This window comes from Drosophila teissieri, chromosome 2R (genome assembly GCF_016746235.2).
Source record: "Drosophila teissieri strain GT53w chromosome 2R, Prin_Dtei_1.1, whole genome shotgun sequence".
NCBI classification, from domain to species: domain Eukaryota; kingdom Metazoa; phylum Arthropoda; class Insecta; order Diptera; family Drosophilidae; genus Drosophila; species Drosophila teissieri.
This window is the reverse complement of record NC_053030.1, coordinates 5,192,957-5,218,589: the sequence shown is the minus strand read 5'-3', so window position 1 is coordinate 5,218,589 and position 25,633 is coordinate 5,192,957. Positions and strand designations below refer to the sequence as shown.

The following is a 25,633-nucleotide window of genomic DNA, read 5'->3' as shown; positions in this document are numbered from 1 at the left end:
AATCAATCGATGACTGAAGAAAAAACATCGATAAGCTCATCGATGTTTCTGCTCTTCATATGGCGCGATCAAACGTTTGGTTTTACTTTACTGCGAATTTATTTGAATGAAAGCTGTATTAACATGTTTTCGCCCTGTCTTCGCTTCACACAGAAGATACTGCGCTAGTCCCGGCCAGGCCATGAAGTACCTGAACGTGGCGGAGAAGAACGACGCCGCCAAAACGATTGCTGGCTTGCTGTCCAATGGCGCCGCGCGAAGGGTATGTAGTATAGTGGCTATTGTGGGATAAACACAACTTATTTGTTTTCCTGCCTCCAGCGCGAAGGCTACTCGGTGTACAACAAGGTGTTCGACTTCGAGGCACCTGTTCGCGGTCAGAATGCCAAAATGGTTATGACTTCCGTATCCGGCCACCTGATGCAGCTGGCATTCCAGGTGTCGTACAAAAATTGGAAAACGGTGGATCCGCGCTCTTTATTCGACGCGCCTGTGAAGAAGGGCGTGAGCTCAGATTATGAACCCATCAAAAGGACCTTGGAGCGCGAGGTCCGCGGCTGCCAGGGATTAATTGTCTGGACGGATTGCGATCGCGAGGGCGAGAACATTGGTTACGAGATAATTGACGTGTGTCGCGCTATCAAACCGAATATTTCGGTTTATCGTGCCACTTTCTCGGAGATTACCTCTGTGGCGGTGCGTCGGGCTTTGCAGCAACTGGGTCAGCCGGACAAAAGGCAGAGCGATGCAGTGGACGTGCGCACGGAACTGGATTTACGAACTGGTGCCGCCATCACCCGATTTCAGACAATGCGCCTACAACGTCTGTTCCCGGAAAAGATAGCGGATAAGCTCATCTCTTATGGAAGTTGCCAAATTCCCACTCTGGGATTCGTCGCCGAGCGGTACAAGGAGATTGAGGCCTTTGTATCCGAGCCATTTTGGAAGATTAAGGGTAGGAGGACAATAACGGCATTGGAAAGCTATAAATATTGTATTTTTAGTTCTGCACACACTTGATGATTTAACGGTGGAGTTTAATTGGGCCCGAAACCGACTATTCGATAAGGAAGCTTGTGAAAACTATCTGCTCCTCTGCCTGGCCGAGCCAGAACCTAGGGCACTCGTGGAGAGCGTTACCGTTAAGCCCAAACACAAATGGCGACCCACTCCGCTGGATACAGTGGAAATGGAAAAGCTTGGCTCAAGAAAACTCAAGCTATCTGCCAAGGAGACGATGACTGTAGCCGAAAAACTATATAGCAAGGGTTTCATCAGCTATCCCCGTACGGAAACCAACCAGTTCTCCAAGGAGTTCGCTCTAGCGCCACTAGTTGAAATGCAAACGGGTCATCGTGACTGGGGAGCATTTGCCAAACGGGTGATTGAGTGGGGACCAAATCCTCGGAACGGTAATAAGTCAGATCAGGCCCATCCTCCCATTCATCCCACAAAGTTGGCAGAAAGTAAGCAAATTTTTATTTAAATCTTATGCCCAACATAACAAACCGCTTTCTCCTAAAGACCTGCAGGGAAACGAGGCGCGAGTGTACGAACTGGTCGTCCGTCACTTCCTCGCCTGCGTCAGTAAAGACGCCGTCGGCTCTGAAACCCTTGTCCATATCGATATTGCCGGTGAGAAGTTCACGGCCAATGGTCTGGTTATTCACGAGCGAAACTACCTGGATGTTTATGTTTATGACAAGTGGAGTGCAAAGCAGATCCATCACTATGAAAACGGGCAGCGTTTTGAGCCAACGGAAGTGTCACTCCACGAAGGTGCCACCACTGCCCCGCCCCTGCTGACTGAAGCGGATCTGATTGCACTTATGGAAAAGCATGGGATTGGTACAGATGCCACGCATGCTGAGCACATTAATACGATCAAGGAACGCGGCTACATTGGGGTGCTGGACAAGGGCTTTTTGGTACCTGGAGTTATAGGAATGGGACTATATGAGGGATACGATGCCATGGAACTGACTCTTGCAAAGCCAAGACTTCGTGCTGAGTTTGAATCAGACCTGAAACTAATTTGTCAGGGGCAGAAAGATCCCAAGATGGTCCTGACAGAACAGATCGCCAAGTATAAGCAGTCCTACCAGCAGATTACCGAAAAGATTACCGCCATGGACGCGAAGATATCGGCTCGCATCAATGAGACACCAACGGCGAATTCTTCGGGTCAGGTAGGAGAAGATGGAGGTGGTCCAAGTCAAGGCACTATGCAATCGATCTTCCAGTGCCCAAAGTGCAATGAGGCTCCTCTGGCGCTCAAGTCAAAGAAGAACCAGCAGGGCTGGTATATTGGCTGCAATAACTTTCCCGACTGCAAAAACGTAGTCTGGCTTCCGACAGAGTGCAAGGACGTTTCCGTGCTGAGCGAGTGCTGTCCCACCTGTGGCGATGGATACAGAATGCTCAAGTTCCGTCTGAGCACGCCATACTATTGCGGGGTTTTCAATACGCCCCACGGTTGGTACAAGACCTGCTTGCCCTGCGATAATCTATTTCGCACCACGTTCAACATTAATTTGGATTCGGTTAAGAAAGTGGGTGGCATTGTAGGTGAGGTGGGAGGTGGAGGATGGGATCCAGGACCAGGACCTGGAGGCGGGGGCTCTGGCGGAGGAGGCGGCTCTGGAGGATGGGGCAGCGGACCTGGTGGTGCTAGTTTGGGCAGGGGAGGCCATACCTTGGTATCTGAAACTAGTCGCGGGAACCCTCCAACAGAAAGAGGAAAGAAACCTAACAGCGAATCTAAAAAACCAGATACTAAAAAACCTCCAATTGAGCCAAAGCCGAAAAAGACGAAAGAGCCAAAAACAACTGCCAAGAAAAATGCAAGCAGCAAATCGTCTGGCAACATACGCAGCTACTTCACAACTGCAGCGACTACGAATTCCACTAATGGACTAGATGAATTTTTCGATAGTAACGATGGCTTTGAGGACGCCATGTTGGCTGCTGCTGAATTCGTGGAATCGAGTACAAGCCAACCCAAAACCACCAGTATGGTCCCTCTGGATGACGACATTGCTGCCGCGTTTGCTGCGGAAGATGATGCTGAATTTGAGGCGTTGGTCAACGGCGCAACCATGCAGGCTAACTCTAATCTGGACCTGGACAAAAGCCTTTCGGAATGGGTACAAGAGCAAAACAAAGCGGAGGAGATGCCCATGCTTTGGGGAACTCGGGACCGAGCGTCGTTCAGTAATGCTGCTCCCACTCCTCCTCCGAAACCGGCAGCTAAACGACCGAGATGGGACAGTGCAGAATGGGATACCACACCACCCTCTTCGGCTCCTGAGCCAGGAACAGTGCTGTGTACCGGATGTCAGCAGCCAGCTCGCCAGAACACTGTTCGTAAGAATGGGCCCAACCTAGGCCGGCAGTTCTACAAGTGTCCCAAAGCGGATGAATGTAACTTCTTTCAGTGGGCTGATGAGCCATCGTCGTCCGCCAAAAGCAAGAATTCCTCTGGCAGTGCCCAACCAAGTACCACCACCTGGGGTTCCAATCGAGTGGTTACACTGCCTAGCATTCAGCATAGCAACTCACAGCGTGGCCAATCATCTACACGATCAAACTCGAGTAGTACTGTCACTATTACTCAAACGAAAAATAAACAGCAGGAGAGGAATACCCCGACTGCAGTCGACGGAGAGGAGGTTAAATGCAACTGTGGGCAGTTGGCTAGCAAGCTGACGGTCCGAAAAGACGGACCAAACCAGGGTAGACCCTTTTATGCCTGTCCTACGCGGGAAAAGTCATGCGGTTTCTTTAAATGGGGAGATGAGGACCAAAACCACAGTGTTAGCAGCGCGTCTTGGGGGTCGGCTATACGGAATCCCCCTGGACGCAGTCATCCCACAGCTTCTACGTCTGACGGTCATAAGACGCGAAAATGTGGTCTTTGTCGCAAGGAGGGACACGTCAGAACCAAGTGTCCACGCAAGAATGATTTTGATATGTAGTAGAAGAACACGGAAATTATCACAGAAACGATAAGGGAAGATGTATTCGTATGTACATTGTATAAAGTGAAAATAAAAAAAATTGTTGCTTTTGAATTAAAATGCATTATTAACAATGAAAAGCCTTTCTAATGGATAGGAATTTTAATCACAAGCTATAAAAACACTCGTTTCTAGATTTTATAAATATTAAACATTTATTGGAGCGAGCTTCATTTATTGCGTAGATGAGAAAGTTTGGGACCAGTTCTTAATCTCCTCTAAACACATAAACACTTATAGCGAGGATTGGAAAGGTAAAGTACAGAGTTATTTAAACTTATATACAAAGTTCATAACGTCAATAGAGAGCACATTAAAAATGAAAGATGCTCGTAAACGGGCTTAAAAGATAAAAAAGTTGGGCAATCTCGATGAAATGTCATTCCTTGTGGTTATATATAAACATATATTCTAATCCTAATTTGGATGAACGCTGAAAGGCTTTTAGATTGCATTTCCGTTTTGGGTATATAATAAATATTGAATAGGTTTCCTTATTGGAAGAAGTAAAATTCGTTAGAAAACACTCACACTTATTGTAATTATTTTGTCCAAAATAATATTGGTTTAAAAAGTATATAAATTATGGTTAATAAATAATTTTTTAACTGAATTACTGAACAGTTTGAGATGCATTGGATTGATAGCGAGTCCGTAAGAAATACCATTAAGTACAGTACGTTTGCTTAAATTAAATATAACATTTGCGATGCTGAGCCTAAAATGGGCAGTACTAAATATGGATTGAATGGATATGGATTTTGGAATAGTATAGGTACAGTCAACAAGTATTTCGAGTTCTTCTCATTGCCCAAGATCAGGTTTCCGGTTTTGTTTTTAAGAAGGGATTTATATCGTTCGGAATGAAACTGGTATCAAATGATTCAACATTTAGATTTCGACTTCCGGTGTGAACTGGCGTCAGAAGTAGATCTCCTCTTCCTCGGGCTTTGCTCGAGGGGCTGTGCCTGTGGCCACAGCGATTCCTGCCGTTCTTGCAATTGCTGTACGGCTGCTCGTCGGAGTTCGTGTATAATGGGCCACCGATTCTGCTCGGCCTATGGGGGTCTGGGTGGGAGTAGCGGTAGTCGTTGCTTGCTGGATGATTGCCGGCGAGCTGCCTGTTCGCGAGTGTTGCGGCACAATTCCCGTCGTGGGCGTCGTTGTACAATTCGAGGGCGTTGCTGTTCGCCGGTCAGCCAACTTAAGAGGAAACATCTGCTGCACACTGCCGGAGGAGATGTAGGGTGTCGGAGATGCGCTATTAAAACTGGCGGACTTGTCCACGCGGGAGCTGGAATTGCCGCTGGACGAGAGCGAGGAGAGCTTCATGGGCAGCTTTTGCTTAACCAGAGTGGCGTTGGCTTTGGGTGCATTGTTAGCGCTGATCAAATTCACAGGCGGAGTTTTGCAGCTAGATGATCCACTTAGCCATTTCTCTTTGCGTCGATCGAAGGTTCCGCCCATATTGGGCGTGCTGCTTCCCGTCCCACTAAATCCATTGTCTGTCTCGTGGCTGTCATCGAACAGCGCAGCGGGTGGAGGATGATTGTTGCTGACCGGAGGCAGGGGAGTGCTGGGCGACAGCAACAGACCCTGACTGGATAGGAGCTCCATCTTTTTGTACAACTGTTCACGCTGCTGACGCACATCCTCCTGCTCGGCTTTGATTTGCTTCTGCAACTGCAGCTGTTGTGCCCGCATCTCGGCGAGTTCCTCCTGTTGCTGCTTCAGCTGACGCTGCCAGGCGGTTTTCTCCTCCTGCTGCTTGTCCTGCAGGTTGCGCAGCTCCTCCAACTGATCCTTGTGCGTGTAGGCACTCGACCGAGGACTCTCCCTGTAAAGGGCCAGCTGGAGTTGCAGGTTATTGATGGTGGTCATCTGCTGGGAGATGATACACAGCAGAGTCTGCAGATGGTGCGACACTTGTAGCACTGCATAGTTGTTTTCTAGCGGCTGCTCTGACACCGAGCTGGATCCGTTTTTTGGTTCTCGCTTTTCTTCTAATTCCTGTAGACGGGGTGTTAGCACTAGCTTGGAGGCCAGCTTGCCGCGCTTTTCGTCGAAGCCAGCAAAAGTTTCCGCCCGCTTTGGCAGAGTGGGCGAAGCGTACTGCTCACTTTGCTTTTCGCCTACGCTACTCAGAGTTCTGGACACTGGTTGACCTGTGGCAGCCGAGTAGATTGTTGAAGCTAACTGGCTAATGTCCTGCACCGTGTTGAGTACTCTGCGCCACAGTTCCGCCGTGTCACAGTCGGCACTGACGAGATCCTTGTATGAGCCAAAGGCCGCTAGGAAGTTGGCTGCACTGCAATTGGAATTGCTGCCGGCCACATCGCCAAAGGGCTGCTGCTCCTTGAGCAAATTAAACTGAAGCATCAGTTTCTCCTCCAGCAGTAGCGCCTGTTCAATGTCCTTTTGACGCATCTTCTCAATGGTCTCCCTTTTGTTCACTCCGATGCGCAACTTTTCCTCCGCCGTGAGATCCTCCGCCTCGATTATGTCCGTTGCGGGACAGTCAAGCACAGCCTGACGGATGGTTTGAATCCAAGTGTTCTTGTCCTTTGGCGTCTGCACTTTCAACTCGTACATTTCTGGGAAGTCCGGGTTGGAACTGATAATATATATTCCCCGGGACTCGGTGCCCGCCTTCTCGCGGATTAGTAATTTCTGGAGAGGAACCACTCCAGCCTTGTGCTCCGGCGTAAAGAACGAGTACTTGTTGTGACCGGAGTTCTCGCTAAGAAAGCACAGGCAGTCGGTGAGCACCACAACAAGGACAAGCTGCGTCTTGGCCCTGCCCTGCATGAGAGTGGCCAATCCATCGAATTTCAGACGACGTCGGGACTCCACACCTAGCTCAGTTTTTCGGAAGGGCTTGTTTTTGTAAATAGCAAAGGATTTGGCATCTACGCGACCATAGATTTCCAGCTGACGTTCGCGCAACTCCTTCTCCGCCACACACGCATCCACATCGACCAGTAGAGATTTGACCAGGTTAAGGGCATGCTGAAGCTTGTCTGTCTCCAACTTGTTATCCCTGGCACTCTTCAGCAGTGGTTCGATGAGCAAAGGATATTTGGTAAGGCGCTGAGTTACAAACAATATACACTCGGGGATACCCTTCTTCTTAAGCAACGGATTCTGTAGACAGTGCTTGTACCACTCGGCAAAGCTCGGCTCGGTCAGACAGAGCTTAAACTGGTCCAGGGCGCTGCGATGGTTGGCGCAGAACTCTCCGTAGGCCAGTCGCAAGCATTGTGCCTGCTCCAACGAGAAGAAATCAAGCAATATGTCGGCAATGCTGTCCACCATGTGCTGCTCACGTTGCTTCAGTCGCAACTGACGCAGGAAGCAGGTGTGCAGATCGGTGAGCTGTTGCAGGCGCGGAAACATGCTGTTAAGGTTAAGTGAGGGAAAGTGCCGCTCCAGACTCTCAACGAATACTTTCTGCATGACGATCAGTGTCTGGCAGTGATGCTTCTCGGTCATGATGAACTCATAGATATGTTCCTGCCTCTTGATTTGCAATTCTTTAAGCGTCTTGAGTAAGTCCCTAGGCACATTGGGTGTCCAGGAGTCGTGCTCCTTGAGAACGATTCCTAAAACGGGATCGGCTCCCAAATCCTGCGCTTCAATGGGCGCTTCGTTGAGAAACTGCAAATCGGAACGAATCAGAGGCTGATCCTCTGGGTTGCTAAAGGTGCTAGCATCCGGCCCGTCGTAGTAATCCTGACCGACGCCCATTTTCTTCACCTTGCACTCAAGGTGATGCTCCTTGATCTGCGCCAGAGTGATTGCCGCACCGCAAACGTCGCACGCACTAAGCTGTCCTCCCACCAAGGACTTCGTTTTCGCCTTGGGCTTCTTTTTGCGGAAGAATATAGAACCGCGCTTGGGACGCTTCTCTACGGTGTCGTAGACCTCGATCTTCGCATGCGCCCGCAACAGGCTTTGATTCTCATCCTCGCTGTCAGTGAGGTGGCGTGCGATCGCTTTGATATCCTCCTTGGCGATAATTGAGCTTGTCGATATGCTTTTCTGCAGCGGTATTCGGCTGATGATCTCAGTTGCCAGGCTTCGTTTGGCTGCAATCCGCTCGAAGTCACGGGCTAGCTCCGCCTCGTTTAGCGAGTGGGTCGAAATGCCTGCAAGTGATCAGAGTTAGAGACTCGGTTAGCAATTACTAATCGCAAGGGGTCTGCTCGCTTTGGTCGGAGCCACCAATGCCAAAGCACTATAGGGGCTTCCAGATAACGGGCTTTTGTGGAATTTCTTATCAAAATCGAAGCTAACTTGGTAATAGCCCCTACTCGATGGTTCAGTGGCATATTATTTTTAAGAATCAATTGGAAGAAGCTATTGAGACCTACTCAAATCACATTTTTCACTCTCTTAGGGTCGATCATACTAATTAAAAATAATTTTATAACCGTTTTCTAGAACACCGTAGTGGATTCGAGGATCCCCAGAGCATTGAAAAATATATATTCAGTTTTTATAATTACTTTTGTACACATTTAACAGCCATAACAACAAACCCAGTAGGGGTATAAAGATAAAAGGGAGCTACAGACCGTTTGAAATTACTTCATTCTTATAAAGCAATATAACATTTCGTTTATAAATACGTATGCACTTGAAACTGAAAGATGAAAAGCGAATAGCATTTCCAGCTCAATTTTGGTTACAATTTTTGTTTTGGACTAGTTTTTATTTAAGTTTAGACCTGAACGCTTTTGTCTAGATAATTTAATAAAATATGCAAATTTACCTAATCTACAGTGAAAGCCATGTTAGAACTACTACAACTACTATTGTATTGCACACTTATGGCTTTGCAAACCCACCCCGAAACCTTAGTGCATATCTACCTCCAGTGCTGTTCCTGGCCGACCTTCGCCGCTGCTCGGTGACGCGAATGGTTTCCTGCTCCTCGCTGTCCAGGCTGGATAGGCTTACGCTCTTGTTGGTGCAGTCGCCAGTTCCACTGCCATCTTCCACGGCTGTCCAGGACTTCCGTCGGTCTGTGTGAAGAAACTGGCACTGCTGCGGTGCCGTGGACGACCACAAGGCGTAATTGGAACCACCGGACGCGGGACCCGTGCCCGTTCCCGTGAGATCGGGCAACGAGGTACTCAGTATAGCTGCGCTGAGCAGTCCATGATTGGCCAAGCTGCCGTCCTGCATGTGTTGGCTGGGCGAGGAGGAGTTCTTCATCTGAACGACTGTTTCACGGATATTCTGCAGCTGGCTCAGCGTGTCCTCGAATATATTGTTGTACTTGGAGGCCAGGGCTGGACTGTGTGGCGTCACATTGATGGTGGGTATCATGTTGTTGTTGTTGATGTTGTGGCTGGCAGGAGTGGATGCGGGTGGCGGAGCAACGGGGGCGCGGGCTGGGGCAGGAACAGGTGCGTTTATTACGGGTATGCAGTAGTTCTGGCTTTCGATGGAGGCGCCTCGGTTGACAGAGTCACCATTGACCAACGCTTCCGAGGACTCGCTACAGTTGGAGTTCAGAAAATCGGTGACCACATCATTGTCGCTGTCCTCGCCCGCGTTGTCCATAATAGGGTCTTTTGAGTTTTCTTTTATTTTGTGCCAATTTGCAGCTGCCTACCTAGAAAAAGAAAGTTTCAGTATTCAACGCACACACACTCAACCGCGACGGGCACAATATATGTGTCTACGTACATATACACTTGTGTATGCACTTGCTCTTTGCTATTTATTGATTTTCCCGCCACCCCGAAAACACCTTGTTGCGCGACGTAAATTGTTGCGCCTTTTTCGAAGGACGTCACTTGTCCTTGCACCAACAACAACCACAATAACAGCAGCCACACAACAGCAGTGTAAGCAACAACAGGAACAACAACGGCAACTCAGCAGCAGCAACAACAGCAGTGCGTGGGCGAGGGGAATGTGCAAGTTTTAAACGATAAATTCGAACGGAGGCTGCGCGTGCGGTGGGAATACTGGCCGTTGCACTTAACCGAAAACTAAATGGAATCTTAAGCTAGTCAGATTTTTGCCAGCGTTTTAAAATTTAAATGCGATTCGAGTTAGGGCTGGAACTAATATCTATGTTCACCCGATACTATCGCTAGCAGTCGGGCAGTGTGACCATAGCTGTACCCCTAACGTTTAACAGCGAAGTCGTTAACTGTCCACTGCTGAAGAAAAGCGCCAACCACGACGATTAACAACACTGTTTAACATTTGAATAGAAATTCAATCTTATGTATTTAACGAACGTAAAAATACATAAACCAATTTAAATGAGAACTTTTATCTTTATTCGACGAACATTTATTGAAAGTAAAAGGATGGCCGTGCGATTACAGTACAGGGCTACAGTTACAATTAAATCGCAAGAGTGGCGTTATTAGTTGGTAAACGCGTTACTGTGCGCCTGGAATGTGCATTAGTTAGTAGGTAATATGTATTAGTATCACTCTGGAGCAATTGACAATCCACATCGCTTTAGCCCATGGTTGTGGCCAGGTGCTTGCTGGTGGCAACGGATCCGGATCCGCCGCCTCCACCAACTGGACCCTCATTGGTCACGCACGTAGGAATGGCACTTGACCACTTGCCGTTCTTTAGGCACTTGAGCACCTTGGAGCCGCGCAGATCAAGTCCGGCATCGCAGGTGAATGTGATGCTCTCGCCGATGGCGTAGTAGAACTTGACAGAGGACATTCTGCCGCTGATGACAGTGCCCGGATAGGAGCAGGCCTGCACGCACTTGGGCAGACCGCCTGACCACCTTGCATTATCCTGGCAGGCAATGATCGGCTGACCCTGCATCATGTACTCCGGATTGCAATTGAACTGGACCACGTCGCCGGCACGATAAGGTGCTGAGCCCTGGGCGTAACCATTTTGCGGCGCCCCCGGATTGTCGCACTGCACCTCGACGCAGGTGGGCAGCGGCGCTGACCATTCGCCCGTGGGATTGCAGATCGCCTCCGCCGGACCACGCAGCCCGTAACCGGAGGAGCACGAGAAGGCCGCCCGGCCGCCCACCTCGCGCGACAGCACGGAGACACGGGGCGAGCTCGCGTTGCTGCCCATCCCCAGTGGGATGTCGCCGCACTCGACGCTCTCGCAGACCGGCAACGGTGCGCTCCAATTGCCACTTGGCAGGCAGAACAGCTCCGAAGCACCAATCAAAGAGTTCCCGTTAGCGCAGGACAGCAGCGCCCGCGTGCTCAGCTTAGTATCGTTGGTGTTCACGATTAGGCCGCGGCGCATCGGTATCTCCGGGCAATTGATGGCCCGCACCACCACTTCCACGGTGTGCTCATGCCGAGCCGGAGTCATGCACGAGTAGAACCCGGAGTCGTCGCTGGCCGCGTCTACGATGCTCAGCCGGTACTCTAGTGTGGAGTCGCGACCCTCATCCGCTTCGGTTACCCAGCCCTCCGTGTAGTTCCTGCAAGACACGGAGATTCATTAGTTAAGTTAATCCCAGGAGGACGTTTTCCTGAAGGTATCTCCTCTTAACCAGATTTAAATATGTAGAGACTGTTCAGGTACCTATAAAATGAAATGTTTACATAAGAGTATGTCTTTTCCAAGGGATTCTTGGAACCAGACCCTGTCGAGCATTGCCTTTTATAGTATAAATATAACTTAACGTGTATTTTAAGTTCAAAAATTAAAATTAAGTTTATAAAAAAGCCCCTAATGTCAAACGAAATAAATCAATTTAAATACCTATTTGCTGCTTTTAAAATTAAACCTATAATCCAATAATGAAAAAAAACCATACACATTAATTTGAAGTTCGAGTTCAGACGCAATTAATTTATGAACATACCCCTTGCTGAAATTAATTAGGAACTTTAAAGGTCTTTTAGCGTGCCCAACCACCCGATACCCACTTGTGCGTGTGACTGACGTTCCACTTGGGATTCCCGAAGCGGCGCATCCAGAGGCACTCCATGTGCAGAGTGGTTCCCGGATAGACAATCAGCTTGCCATCATTACTCTGGGCGATGGGACCGTTCTGATGGCGGAACAGGATGGTCGGAGCCTTTTCCACTGGATTTGAGGTGAAGTAAGATTAACTATCCCCAACTCGGCTATAAGATACCTACTCGCATAGTCGTTCTCCTGATTTAAGCCGGAGCATACGGGCTTGGTGTTGGTCCATTCCGAGTGGATGCAGGTTCTCTCGTGGCTGCCCATAAATGAGAACTTTCCAATATCCATACATCTAAGAGTCGTGTGGTAAATATCATAATCGAAGAAAGTCCTTTTTCTTTCAATATCTCCTTACCTTGATATTATTGTGGCTCCTGGGGGAAAGTCCACCACGTCTTCACGGATCTCTAGGTCGTTGTAAAAACTAACCACATTAGCCTCGTTGTTCCTGAACACACAAGTTCCGTTTTCTAAAAAGATATTGTAAATTAAATAGGTACATTTTTATACTAGACCTTCTGAAAGGTATGTAGGTCATACGGATGGACACATAGACGAACTGATAGATGGATAGACGGACATGCCAAGATCGACCCGGTTGTCCTGTGGCTACTTTAATGACTTTTGACCGTCTTTGCAACTCACCACAATTATAGGATCGGCCTATCCACAGTCCATTGTCGCATATGATACGCCATGTTTGCCGATCCCCAGCCGCATTTGGGATGCAGTTAAAAAAGATCTCCGTGCCACTCTCGTAGGCGCCATCCAGCTCTGGATGTTCGGCATTCCTTTAAAGATTAGGGACTAATAACAGACCATCGCTCTAAGATCCTGCAACTCACTTGTAGACCAGGGCGCCATCCGTTAGCATGGGTGGTCCACACATCTTCATGTCGTCGTGCTCATCGGTACCGTTGTCGTGATGATCGTGATCGTTGTCCAATTCGTTGTGTTCCACTTTGGGATGTGGAGTGGGGGTGGCATGCTCCAGTTCCTCACGGGACTTCCTTAACCCGGACTCACAAGGGATGCTGGGTGGAGTTAGGATGCCTTTGTGGCAGGACATCTCAATTGGATTGGCGTTCGTGGAGAGTTCGCAGCGAACGCTTACACTGCTCCCGTGTCCAATGGTCAAACCTGCCCGGTAGCCTCCCTACAAACAGGTGTTAACTTGTTTTTAATATTCTGTGGGATATATGAGATCTTACATCGTAAATGACTCCTGGAATATTGGGCAGCGTGCAGGGCACCGATGTACACTCGGAGAAGGCATTCACCGACCAGGATCCATGGGCACAACGGAGCTGAGCTGAGCCCTGGAAATTCAAGGGAATTAGGGATGATTAAATAGGATGATTAAAGATGAATGGATTGCAAGGATCAAACGTATTTATTTAATGGATGTCCCATGCACCTGTATATTGAAGCCATCCTCGCACTCCAGGGTAATGAACTCGTTGGACTGGATCTCCTCGTAGGTGGAAAGCGGGGTCAATGAAGGTTTGTCGCTTAGTTGTTTGGTGTGGGGCTCCACCTTATAGTACTGACCGTGCTCCACGGCGGGCACCAGGCATGGAGCGGAAAGGCACTTGGGCGTCTCCGGCTTCCAAATGCCGCGGATGCAGCGCGCCGTCGCATTTTCCCCCCTAATGTTTAGCTTGAATCCGGCATTGCACTCTAGATGCAGCATAATGCCCACGGCATTTCTGCCCGGAACTTTGCCAGGACGAACCGTGGTCACGTTGGCAAAGGAATCCCACTCGAGATCCTCACATGGTCCTCGCAATCGTTTGCCTCCACCTCCCTTTCCGGCCTCTCCTCCATCGCTGATGTCCACCTCAGCATCTGGAATAGTTGCTCCCGACGGAGGAGGCGACTGCCCAATGCTGGAACTCCTTCTGCGCCTCCGGCGGACTATCTGGGATTTCAGTTGATCAATGTAGGACCTGGTGGCATTCAAGTGGAGGCTACGCGGTGCTATAGGGGGGGATCCGTTGGATAGCAGCTCGTCCTTAGGAGTTCTGTTTACATGAACCATCTGGTTTCGCGATGCCTGATTAATGTTGGGCAGGGCAACCACTCCAGATCCTACCACTCCTCCTGATCCAATGCCACCGCTTCCCAGGTAATTGTTTCCATTCTCAAATTCCCTGAAGTTGGACTTGCCCCGCATGGTGACCTGTCCTCCATCGTGGGTATTCAGGTTGTTTCCCACTGTACCCCCTGCATCCTGGGCATGGAGCCTCTGGTAGATCCGGTCACGCCCCAGCATTTTTCGGACGTAGCGCTGATATCGCTCCTTGATCTTTTGATAGTACTTGGAGTAGGCTAGGTCGACGTCGGATGCATAGGGTTGTGAGTTCGGATGTGGACTGGCGTTTCGCTTCACCCGGTGAACCGAGTGCTGGACAGGATCGGCTACTATAAAGGGGAAGGATATTGTTGATATAACACCTAAAACTGAATTATATTATAATTGCTTACCAGCTTTTATATATTTTTGGTTATCGACCAGTTGCCTTTGAAGTTGTCGCTGGCGCTGCAGAAGGTACATGGATCTTAACTGGCGAATCTGCAGAGATCGACGTCTGCGGCGATTCCAACGCAGGCGAGGATGCTGACCCAGGAGGCACTGCGGCAGGTCCAAGGGACGCCACTTGCCACCCACACAGGTGGCGCCAGGCGGACCAACCTAGTGAAGAAAGATTGTCGTTTTGAATCAGCAATACTAATAGGATATTAAAGTTACCTCCAAGACATATCCCTTGTCGCAATCGTACATGATCTGCTTGTTGTTCACGATCTTCTTGACATAAGGTCTATAGTCATATAGACCCATGTTGCCCACGAGCAGGACCTTTCCATTGGGTATATAGCCGGGAAAGGAGCAAAAGACCTCGTCACACTTGGGCGTCTCCCCGGTCCAGTTGCCAAATGAGCAGGTGAGCACATAGTCGTGCGGATCTGTCACATCCTTGCCTTCCGGGCTGACCAGTTTAAAGCCATCCTTGCACTTGAACCGTGCCTTCATGCCGTGCTCCGTCTTGGGAGCCATCACCATGCCGTGTTTGGGTGGACGCGGCATGCTCTTGCACCTGGCGGGCACACAGCGTGGAATGATGCTCCAGGTGCCATTGTTGCATGTGGGCGGACTGAGTAGGGACACCGGGAACTCGTAGTTCTCATCGCACTTGACCTCCAGTGCCGTTCCGTGCTTAACCTTTTCCACTCCACCAATGCTCTGCGTTTGAGTGGGTGACTGCGTGGTGGTCGTCGGCGGATGGACGATCGTCGTTCCGTTCTCATCCGTGGATATCTCAATGGGATACACATTGCCCTGCGAAATGGTGGGCACCACACAGGGCGCCAGACACTCGGGCAGGGCGTTCCGCCATCTTCCGTCGATCTGGCACACACTGGAGCCCAGTCCATTGATCATCATCTCCGGTTGGCATCGGAAAATGATGCTGGCCCCCAGTCCGGTGCCCGCCTCGATGTTCTCGATCCATCCATTGTACAGCACTCCAGGATGGCCGCAGTTGATCTCTGTTAAAGGAGGTAGGAGGCGCAAACTCACTTATTAAATTTGCTCCACTACTTAGATGGGAACTCCATAACATAGATGGTATAAAATAGAATCATCAGAGGAGACTACCCCACTTACCTTTGCAGGTGGGCAGAGTGCCGCTCCACTTTCGGTCCGCTCCGCAGCGACTGGAACTCTCGCCAACAAGGGTGTATCCGTAACGGCACTCGTAGCTGACCACCGAGTTGTAGGCCAGGGTGGTGTAGGTGGCCTTGCCGTTCTTGGGGTTCTCCGGGGTGGGACACACCACGGAGGTGACCACTGTGCGGGAAGCGGGAGAATGGGGTTAGCAATGGGATCGGGATGAGGGTACGCTAAAAGTTACCACAAATCTTCGAAAGCCGCCAAACCAAATAAAACAACTTCGAGGAAACGGTTTCGAATTCGATTAATTAATTCTTGTATATTTTTGTTTTTTGTTTGCTCAAGATTTGCGGTAACTTTTATTTATTCATTCAACATTAACTGGCCAACAACAACAACAACAAGGTAGTGCATAAAATTTGAACAATCTGTTTGTTTGTAACGCTAGATCAAAAACCAAATCGGAGATTGAGAGAGAATGTGTGTGGTTACAGGATCGAAGAACTCCGACTGGAGAACCTGAGCCCTGACCAAAGTGCGCTTAATACATAGTTTCGGATACGGATATGGGGATCTGTGCCATTTGCCAGCTCCAAGGAGTCGGAAACGAAACTCAAAGGGTCGCCTCGCCTAGGACAACGACGCTTGGGTGGTGGTTACATTTGCGCTATCCGCTTTAAAGGTCAGAGGTCAAAGAGGTTCGGTTACAAACTCTACCGCCGCCAGCTCGCAATACTCACAGACACAGGTGGGCAGCTCCTTGGGTGTCCACGATCCGTCCGACTGGCAGTAGCGCTCGTGCTTGCCCACCAGTTCGTACCCGGTGCCGCAGTTGTAGGTGATCTTGCATCCGTACGTGTAGCACTCGCCGGCATGCCATCCGTAAGCCGGATCCGGAGGCTGGCCACAGGACCGAGCTGGAATCGAATCATCCAATGATTAGGTGTGTAAGGATTCCCCATTTAGATTAGAATTGAATTTACTTACGTTCGCATTGGATATCCGGCCCATACCAACTGGCCAGGTTATCAATGGCCAGGCACTTGGCCCGTGGGAATCCGTTGGTCACGTAGCCAGTGTGGCAATGGTACTGCACCGTGGAGTCCAGGTCAAAGGTTTCCTGTTCCGGCAGCGCCGAGTTCCGCGCATGCTCAATCTGCGGCGGCTTCAGGCAATAAACTAGAACGATTGCAAATACATTTGGAATTAATCTGTTCATAAACGTTTTGGGGCCCATTGCACTTACTATTCTGCTTGCAAGCTGGCTCGGCTCCGGCCCAATTTCCATCCGCCTGGCAAAGACGGCTCTGGAGGCCTACAACGTGGTAGCCGTGGGGACAGGCATAGGAGGCGCGAGCTCCAAAGTGACGTCCAGCCACTGTGACCTGACCCAAGCTGGGCTGGGCTAGCTCCGGGCACTCGCGATCTGGGGAAACAGAGTACATATATCCAGGGATTTTAAATTTTTTGAACTATATTGTACAAAGAGACTTGTTGCCTTCACATACATATCAACGATCGGATTTTATCGGACCTATTTTGCAAAAGTTATTAAGCAGTATTGCTGACAATATGAAAGTTATTTTATTAAAAGGAGGGCTGCATAGCACAAAGAAACTATACCCACCTGGCTTAATGCAGGAGTTGCCGCAGACGCCGTCGCACAGGCACTTCTTCTTCTTGCTCTTGCAGTCCTCGTCGGAGGAGCACTTCCTCAAGCACTTCTGGCCGAGCAGCGTGGCTTGCTCCTCGTCGCGGGGACACTCGGATGAGGGGGAGTTGCGTGGGTTCTTGTAGACGCGGCCATCGTCATCAGATTCCAGAGAGTCGTCGTCCTCCTCCCAGTCGTCGTCGTCGTCATCCTGCTGCGGAATCTCCGAGGTGGTCTGAATGCTGGTACTCATCGTGCTGGTCGGAACCGAAATCACTGTAAGAAAACAAGGAGCACAGCTGTCAGTCATCTGGGCTGGAAAACAAACCCCAATTAGGATTTGCCTGACGCAAATCAACCCCTTAGCGAGGCTTCTGTTTTGGTTCCGGGATTCGCGTCTATTTTGCTCCGCCTCGCGTGCGTGCAAAAACATTGACCTATTTCCCCCGATGCCTGGTCCAGATGGTCCTCATGGCTCGGTCCCAGACTCTTTTGGAGTCTGCGCACTGGATGATGCCAACTTATATAATTCAGCAGCATATACATTTTTCATCTTGCCAATATAGAGGACTCCCAAAAATGGCAAATGGTTATTCTGGTTGCTGATGGGCTCATCCGGACTACCACGCGATGGGGCTCGAATTGCTGGTTGTAATTATCGGAATCTAGGGATTTCGGGCTACTTATTGACCTTTGTAGACCAGAATGGTGGTCACTAGACACTGCAGCAGCAGGCGATTCATTTTGATTCCGGTTTAGTTGAGGGGTATCCGTGTCCTTTTTGATTTTTCTCCTTTCGCCGAGCTGGCCTCGGATTTATAGCATTGTGATAAAGCTATGTGATTTGCAAAATTCCTATGCTTGCCAATTTAATTGGTAACTTTTCGACCAGTTCGGTGGCCCGAAACTTCTCACTTTGAGCCAAGGAAACGAAATGCAACCACGCCAGCTGCTTTCTCCCCTTTTTGGCTCTGGCCTTTTGACAGATCGGGCGAGAAGCACCCAAGTTGACAGCTTTTGGCGGTGGTGGGTCCCTTAAACGGTGAAGATAAGGGTTCATGAGTCCCACTCGCTTGTAGGATCCAAACGTTCAAATATAAACAACTTCTATCAATCTCGATATCATAAGATATGTTGCCCAATGTCGATAATTTCGCCTATTTGGAAGTTTATTTTATTATACTTCGAGGTATCGATACAATCGATACAATCTATGGATCATTAAGCTAACACTACCATAACTATTGTTAAATAGAGAAAGAAAAAGGGGTTCATAAATTATAGATTATATAGTATCAGAAAACGAGGATAAAAGTGATACAAATTATCCATAAATGAGCCTATTCCAGTCAAATATAACCATTTTTCCATCACTAAGCCATAACAAATAAAATCATTTATTTATATTCCACATTATTTTTAATTTATTATAATACTATAATATAATAATAATAATATAATAGATTAAAGCTCTATATTACTAAAATTAAATTTAGGGGGATGCCAAATGAGTCATTTTCGAAGATTTACGAAACTAACAACTAACATGTCCCCAAGTCATATGGCCAAGGATATTGTTCCTTGGACTCTCCAGGTCGAGTTCCACCGTGCGTCCTAACGGTAATTCAGTTTATCCCGTCTTTGAACGAACTGCAGCCCTCGTCGCGGAAAAGCTCCGAGAGCGCGGAGGTCGGAAAAGCTCCGGAACTAGAGCTTTCCGCCGCACGCACTCGCTGGCGACCGATTTTCCAACGGAATCAGAAGCAGTGAAAATCCGGAGCGCCGAGCACCACGACGACGCACAGCGGCGGGATAAGGAAAAACTAGTCGAATCGCGCTCTGCCATCCGAAAATCCAAAAAATATAGGGGAGCAAAAGACAAGGGAGCGAGCGGGGAAAACGCACTCGAAAGATACACTTTTCCGACGAAATGTCTTCGCGGCGTGTGTGCAAGAAACATTTTGATTAGGCAATTAATTGAACAAAGTGGAAGTGCAGTCAGTGGGTGGAAATGTTTTAGACTCCGTTCGGTGGGGTGCGGCGGGTTTTGCGGGGGGCGCATGTGAAAAGCGCGTAAAGAAAAGTAAGTGGCGCAAATTTGTGTATTAAAATAAATCAAATAACCAACTAAACGATGCATACACACCGAATCGACTGGGTGCCAGTGCAAATCGCATCTGCGAACGGAGATGCGAGCGAATCTGTGACAAATTAATTGATATTGAACCACTTCGCAGTCCGCTGCGACAAAATGTCGAACTAACCGATTCAAAAACATATAGATTCGGTGTATATAGGGAATTTATTTTTAGCGATTTTTTAATCCCCCTCCCGCCCCGCAGGCAATTCAAATCGGTCGCGAAAGGCCAATGCTGTGTGTATTGTGAATCGAACGATCGCAAACATATTCTCAATCCAATAAAGTAGTTCCCAAACCAAGCATCCATCACCTATCACCCATCATCCATCGGTGGTATCGAAAACGAGGGGCTCGCGCGTCAACAATTTTCAAGCGTGTACACAAAAATCCAGCCAAGCGCATTGCCCGCAATAAATCCGAGACGAGACCCAGACCCAGACCCAGCAGAACCCACCATATATTCCATCCACCACCCACCACCACCCACTTGGGCCAGTTCACTCGACCACTTGATTAACGCCAATGCCAATTCAACGCAGAAATTCTCTACAAAAGTTCTCGCAGAGAGCATGCGTTCGCCTTCCCAGAGAAAGAGAAAGCGAAAGCTTTTCTCTCTGCTCTCGGCCCGCACTCGCCCCATCTCGCTCGCACAGGATGTGCTCTGTGTCCCCAGGCACTTTGTTTTTGTCATTGACCTGTTGTGGAAATCCATACGTGTATACAGTTATTAACTATTCAAGGCCGAGTGCGGAAAACTGCGAGGATTGAATGATCTGTACAACCTCATAGGAAACATCCTGAGATGAGCCAGAGAACATCCTTTGAACGATATCGAATATCCGTTAGTGCTTCTGAGTTCATCAGAGAGTGGGAAAGTCCCCAACAGCTGGGAGGTTTCTTAAATAATATTGTGCAAATATTGTTTCCATTAGCAAGTTTTTATTTTATTTTAGTTATCATTAACATGGGTACACACATGCTATACGGTTCTTAAATAGTTAAACAAATGAAATCTACTCTACACAAGAATGAAAGGATGAAACCTCGAGTGCTTTCTAATCGATATGAGTGTGAGATTCCGTGAGCAGCTTTAAAGTTCCCAGATCCTAGAATAATTAGAAAGGGTTTCAGCCCCAAGTGAATTTAAAAGCAGATCCCATACATGGATTCTATATCAATGGATGCATTTGATAAATTTGATACATTTGATAACCACAATCTATTTCAATCTCCCTAAAACGATTTTTCTTCTACTATTCTTGGCAGGACATCAATAGTCAATTGTAATTTAAAGAGTAGGGACTTAAACGACCGCAATGGGCAACGTGTGCAGTTCCGGCCAGAAGAAAAAGAAGGACAAGGATAGTGCCTCCGAAAAGTCAGACGAGTAGGTTCACGCGTTAGTGTATTAATTTCGTGGATTGTACTAAAGTTGTGGTTGCAGCTCACCTCCTTACCAGGAGGCGGAACAGAAGAACACCCTTATGCCCGCCGATTCGAATGCTGGGGACGGAAAGCGGGCTCCTTTGGCCGCCGTGGAGGCACTTTCGGAGGCGACCCCGCTGCCGGAGGCCAATGGAAACCAGCAGGTCCAGAAGCAGCCATCAACGGGACCGGAAAAGCCAGGGGGAGGAGAGAAGGGTGAGTCAGATGTCTTGAATATAATTGAGACCAGCTTATTTTAAATGCCAATTATATATAACTCTTATTGAGTTCTGTAGTATGTTATATCATATTATTAAACTATTTGGTTTTCGATCAATATGAGCACAACAGAAGCGAATCTTCATTCTAGAGTCTAGAATAAGAGTTAGAATATAGACACATGAATATATTAATGAAACTTAATTACCAACTAAACGAAGCTCATCTCCCAACAGATTCAAATAGCACCACACCGCAGGGGGCGCAGGCGCCCAGTGACGTGGCCAATGCCAATCCCGGAGCCGGAAACCTGAGCGTGCTGCAGGGCAAACCGCCGCCCGGCCGGAAGATTGAGCGGGACAAGAAGATCGTGGTCTACATCCTGGCGGACAACAGCACCGAGTACAAGAAGAACAAGCGAGTGGTTCACAGCCTGTACAAGCATTTCAAGAGCAAGTGCCAAAGCCGTGGCTTTGACTTCATCATCGCCGATGTCCACGACAGCGAGCCGGAGACGGAGCCGGGCAATGGCAATGCCAGAAAGGATTTCTCCCGCCTGCAGGAGGCGAAGCGCTGGACCCAAACACCGCTGGAGGCGCAGGGCGGTCATGAGGAAGCGGCCAACTGCCTGTGCGAGATCACGCGCCACTCGGCCGGAGCGTATGTGATCCCCGTTCTGTTCTTGGGCGCCACCCTGGGCACTCCGATGCTGCCGCTGACCATCGAGAGCCAGGACTTTACCTCGGTGCTGGGCACCGCTAGTGAAGAAGAGCGTCTGCTCCTAGAGAAATGGTACACCATTGACAACTCGTACCAGCCGATGTGCCACCGATTGCATGCCCAACAGGTGGATCCCTATTCAAGCCAGGTGAACGGGGAACTGAACGAGCTACTGGCCGTCCTCTTGCGTCTCTTCTCCGACGACGTCAAGGACTCGTATCTGACCACCGTGGTCGAGCAGGAGATCAATAACACGGTTCTGATGAGCCAGGAGCAGGCCAAGCGCTGTATCTGGATCCAGACGGGCAGTCAGGTGGCACGGCCGTTGGAGAATGCCAGCCCTTTGGAGCTGGAGGTGCAGCGGAGGCTCAGTCATGTGTACTCCGGTCTAAAGAGCCAGTTGAGCGAGAAAAACCTCATCCGTCTGCTGCCCACGATGAGTATCCTGGACGAGGAGTTGTCGGCGGTGATCGAGAGTCTGCTGGACAAGACGCTGGCCGGGATCTTCGAGGAGCACCTGCAGAAGAACAGCATCCCCTACAATACGCTGGGCGTAGACCGCGTGCTGCTCGAGGAGCTTCGCTTGGTGGGCCACTACTCGAAGCTTTTGGCACAGAACTCAGCCAACTTCGACATCATGAACGACGTAAAGCGTTACATTCGCGACAGCACCGCCCATCCGCTGGTCGTATCCGGGCCACGGGGTAGTGGCAAGAGTGTATTGGTCTCCAAGATCATGGAGAACGTCCACCGCTGGAAGCCGGAGGCACAGCTCATACTGAGGTAGGATATAAAATACTATAAACTTTCAAACGTTAGTATTGATAATCTAATTGTTACCTCTTTAGATACGCCAATCTCAGTGCCCGCTCATCGGATCTCACTTCATTGCTAGGCTCAATGGCCAACCAGATGTCGGTCCTGGAGACGGGACATCAATGCCAAGTGCCACACGTATGGAAATTATATTTAAACATAGAGCGATTATATTAATGTGATCTTTCCAAATAGACACTAGGGGCTTATTCTCGAGTGATTCGAGACATCCTTGACCGGCAACAGCGCTTCTTCGTGCTGATCATCGACGGTGTGGACGAACTGCAGCGGGATGAGCTGCTCGATTGGCTTCCTCAGCAGCTGGGCAGCGCCAAACTGATCCTCACCGTCAGTGAGCTGGCGGATGAGGGGGACGATGTGGACGGGACGGAGGCTGGGGACTCCTTTGATATGCTAGCCGCGCTGGCGCAGTTGGGCATACCACAGCGGTGCTTCCTGCGGCTACGACAATTCACGGAACGCCAGTGGCACGACATCCTCAGCTCGGGTGGCGGTGACTTTTATGCGGCCAACGGGGCACTGAAGTTGCCCGACGAATGGAAGATGCTGCACGGGAAGACGCCCTACCACGCCAAGTCATTGTGGTGGCTGGCTTGGCTGGGGCATGTGGCTCAGCCGATCAGCGAGATCGGCGACATCTCCAGCCGGATACTTCAGGTCCTGGAGTCCAAGTTCGCCACCGATCAGGTGGAACTGCTGCTGCTGATCATCCGCCTGTCCCCGTGGGGCATCCGGGAGAGCGACTGCCTGGGCGTGTTCCAGAAAATGACCCAGTTGGAGGCGCAGGTCGCCTTCAAGGTCTGGTCCAAGTTCTGCTGGCTGATGGGACCAATGCTGTTAGGTCTTAAGAATATTAGGATAGCAGATAAGAGCTTTGGACGAGCGGTCCTGGCGAGGTACGCGCAGAAGCAGTGGCTGGTACATGAAGCGCTGCGGGACTACTTCGACCGGCAGGACAGCGAGTTCAAGGGTAGCCAGGGTGCCAACACGTGAGTGTTCCTCCTTTCCCACCATTCAAATCTTTTCAAAAATCTAATTTATACAAATCATAATTGCTCAACAGCTACAATTACCAAAAGTACTTAAAACTGCCTTATCATCATTTCTGTGCCGTGATCGAGGACAATCCGGCGTCTCACAAGATCGACATACTCTTCAACTGCTTTTACTTTACGGACCTGCAGTGGATCGCTAATAAGGTGCACGCCACGGGTCCGGAGCACCTGCTGAACGACATCCTGCAGGCGGAGTGGCTGGCCAAATCCGGCGGCGAAAACTGCCCCACCGCTTACGTGCACATCTGTTTTCTGAAGCAATTCCTGGAGCAGTATCTCCACGAGCTGAGCTACGATGGCCAGCAGTTCTATACTCTAATGAAGTATTACCTGAAGACGCGGTTCCGGGAGGCACCAGAGCTCAAGGACGACGAGAAGATACGCTCCTGGTGGGAGTACACCAACGAGCTTGAGTTTGCCTTCCTCGAGATTCTCAACGCGGACTTGGATGCGGAGAACGGCAATCAGGCGGAGCAGGAGAAGCCTTCGGAGGACGAAGTACCAGCCTCGGTACCCGTCAAGGGCTACGATGTCCTGATGAATCTGCCCCAGCCCGGATGCTATGTGGCATCCATGTGCACGGACCGAGCTGAGATCTGCATATGGGACGTAAAGAATTGCTGCCGAATCCGGGAGCTGCAGGGCATCCAGCAGCCGACGGCGATGTGTCCTGTGGGTAACTATGAGGCAGCAGTCCTGTGTCGCCGCGAGATTCGCGTCATTAATCTAGACGAAGGAAAGTTTAAGGTGATTGGTCCTTATATCTTATCTTAGATCTTATGTAAATGTGGTATTCCTTCTAATTCCAGGTAACTCTTAAAGGCGTAATGAACCAGAAAATGCCGTATTTCGGTCTGCACGATCAGAATCACTTGGTTTGCCTATCGCGCAACCGGATGTATGTGAATCTGATGAATCTGGAGTCAGGCGATTGTGTGACCACCTTCAAGGCGGGTGAGGACCGTTTCCTCAATTCCCTGTTGGTCTCTGGAGATGGAAGGTAACCGGTTGACATGTTTCGTATATAAGTATTAGCTAATTTCTGGTTTGATGTCTAGGATCTTGGTGTGCGGTGATGAGACCCAGAAGCCTTTCCCACTGCTCGTTTGGCACCTTTCACAGCGAAAGTTGCTCTATGACCTCCGAATCCCGCATCACGACTTCATCACCTCCCTCTCCGCAATCACCCACGAGGGCTCCTACGTTTGCGTGGTGGCCAAGGAGCTAAACGAGCCGACGACGCCCAACTTCATTGTGGTATACGATCTACAAAGCGGCACTCTGTTCAAGAAGTGGAAGCCCGCCTGCAACACAGTTTCCCTGGCAATCTCCCAGGTGAACGCTTGCGTCATCGCCGGCCTAGAAGATGCCAAAATCCTTATCTGGGATCTGGTCACAGGCAACTGCAAGAGCACCTTGATCGGTCACAATGCTCCGGTAACGTTCTTAAAGCTGGATCCGTTGGGAAAGGCGCTGCTCTCCTACGACAAGGAGGGACGTGACTCGGCCGTCCGCATGTGGGAGTTGAATTCCGGTATGTACCAAAGACTTTGCTTTCATAAACCGTTTAATCATGCTCCTGTTCTTGCAGCCAAATCTCTGGCTGTGTTTAAGCCACCGGCTCAAGTGAGTACTTGTGAGATTCTACCAAACGGAGCCTTCGTTGTGCTGGCTCTCAAGGATCGCAACTCCTTGCTTACACTGGCTTTGAAGAACTACAGCGGAGGGTCGGGCGCCCTCGACGATGACTGTGGCACTCTTTACGGCAATCCAGACAACCAGCACAAAGTTTTCGACTTGAGTAATTAAATCAATTAACGCTAGTTATCATTATTCAAATTATAAATGAAAGCAGAACTCTGAATTATTATAAATATGGCAAACAAATTTCTCATGCATAATTCATTAGATGTATGTAAAATTCTTTGAGCAAATCTTACCAAATGTACAAAGCAA

General features: G+C 49.3%; 4 protein-coding genes across 6 annotated transcripts; 2 read left to right on the top strand and 2 right to left on the bottom strand.

The window, feature by feature from the left end:
* The first annotated feature begins 40 nt into the window (after positions 1-40).
* LOC122612479 (DNA topoisomerase 3-alpha) lies at positions 41-4,073 on the top strand. The gene is made up of 4 exons (XM_043786134.1): positions 41-262; positions 322-955; positions 1,005-1,466; positions 1,525-4,073. Exons 1-4 carry the CDS (start codon positions 107-109, stop codon positions 3,975-3,977), a joined length of 3,705 nt encoding a protein of 1,234 aa, XP_043642069.1. The 5' UTR covers positions 41-106; the 3' UTR covers positions 3,978-4,073.
* Positions 4,074-4,173: 100 nt separating this feature from the next.
* Positions 4,174-10,119, bottom strand: LOC122612478 (rho guanine nucleotide exchange factor 18). Of its 2 annotated transcripts, none has more exons than XM_043786131.1 (3): positions 9,717-10,119; positions 8,894-9,642; positions 4,174-8,167 (listed from the first exon to the last, which is right to left on the bottom strand). In XM_043786131.1, the coding sequence occupies exons 2-3, from the start codon at positions 9,588-9,590 to the stop codon at positions 4,941-4,943; spliced, it is 3,924 nt and encodes a 1,307-aa protein (XP_043642066.1). In that variant the 5' UTR covers positions 9,591-9,642; positions 9,717-10,119; the 3' UTR covers positions 4,174-4,940. The 2 variants fall into 2 exon arrangements, with proteins under 2 accessions (XP_043642066.1, XP_043642067.1); XM_043786132.1 differs by having other exon boundaries at positions 8,894-9,638.
* Positions 10,120-10,355: 236 nt separating this feature from the next.
* LOC122613557 (protein lev-9) lies at positions 10,356-18,385 on the bottom strand. 2 transcript variants are annotated; one of them, XM_043787777.1, is made up of 16 exons: positions 17,973-18,385; positions 17,258-17,557; positions 16,877-17,056; positions 16,618-16,809; positions 16,371-16,547; positions 15,625-15,807; positions 14,710-15,506; positions 14,445-14,652; positions 13,375-14,381; positions 13,169-13,276; positions 12,803-13,113; positions 12,603-12,748; positions 12,313-12,427; positions 12,131-12,249; positions 11,915-12,074; positions 10,356-11,463 (listed from the first exon to the last, which is right to left on the bottom strand). In XM_043787777.1, exons 1-16 carry the CDS (start codon positions 18,022-18,024, stop codon positions 10,509-10,511), a joined length of 5,010 nt encoding a protein of 1,669 aa, XP_043643712.1. In that variant the 5' UTR covers positions 18,025-18,385; the 3' UTR covers positions 10,356-10,508. The 2 variants fall into 2 exon arrangements, with proteins under 2 accessions (XP_043643712.1, XP_043643713.1); XM_043787778.1 differs by lacking the exons at positions 10,356-11,463; positions 11,915-12,074; positions 12,131-12,249; ... (6 more) ...; positions 14,710-15,506; positions 15,625-15,807 and adding an exon at positions 15,923-16,304 and having other exon boundaries at positions 17,973-18,351.
* A 428-nt stretch (positions 18,386-18,813) lies between these two features.
* LOC122612177 lies at positions 18,814-25,616 on the top strand. The gene is made up of 10 exons (XM_043785620.1): positions 18,814-19,364; positions 20,688-20,808; positions 20,866-21,062; positions 21,302-22,568; positions 22,634-22,739; positions 22,797-23,611; positions 23,686-24,424; positions 24,487-24,677; positions 24,736-25,211; positions 25,269-25,616. The coding sequence occupies exons 2-10, from the start codon at positions 20,738-20,740 to the stop codon at positions 25,484-25,486; spliced, it is 4,080 nt and encodes a 1,359-aa protein (XP_043641555.1). The 5' UTR covers positions 18,814-19,364; positions 20,688-20,737; the 3' UTR covers positions 25,487-25,616.
* Positions 25,617-25,633: the final 17 nt, after the last annotated feature.

Coding starts and splice junctions, on each gene's coding strand:
- LOC122613557 (XM_043787777.1), bottom strand. CDS start 18,024: ATGAATCGCCTGCTGCTGCAGTGTCTAGTGACCACCATTCTGGTCTAC. Junction 12,749..12,802: donor GATGGCGCCCTGGTCTACAA/GTGAGTTGCAGG, acceptor TAATCTTTAAAG/GAATGCCGAACATCCAGAGC. Junction 12,250..12,312: donor GGAGCCACAATAATATCAAG/GTAAGGAGATAT, acceptor CACGACTCTTAG/ATGTATGGATATTGGAAAGT.
- LOC122612479 (XM_043786134.1), top strand. CDS start 107: ATGAAAGCTGTATTAACATGTTTTCGCCCTGTCTTCGCTTCACACAGA. Junction 956..1,004: donor GCCATTTTGGAAGATTAAGG/GTAGGAGGACAA, acceptor TTGTATTTTTAG/TTCTGCACACACTTGATGAT. Junction 1,467..1,524: donor TCCCACAAAGTTGGCAGAAA/GTAAGCAAATTT, acceptor TTTCTCCTAAAG/ACCTGCAGGGAAACGAGGCG.
- LOC122612478 (XM_043786131.1), bottom strand. CDS start 9,590: ATGGACAACGCGGGCGAGGACAGCGACAATGATGTGGTCACCGATTTT. Junction 8,168..8,893: donor GGCCAGGAACAGCACTGGAG/GTAGATATGCAC, acceptor GATCACTTGCAG/GCATTTCGACCCACTCGCTA.
- LOC122612177 (XM_043785620.1), top strand. CDS start 20,738: ATGGGCAACGTGTGCAGTTCCGGCCAGAAGAAAAAGAAGGACAAGGAT. Junction 23,612..23,685: donor GGTAGCCAGGGTGCCAACAC/GTGAGTGTTCCT, acceptor ATTGCTCAACAG/CTACAATTACCAAAAGTACT. Junction 24,425..24,486: donor TAGACGAAGGAAAGTTTAAG/GTGATTGGTCCT, acceptor TTCTAATTCCAG/GTAACTCTTAAAGGCGTAAT.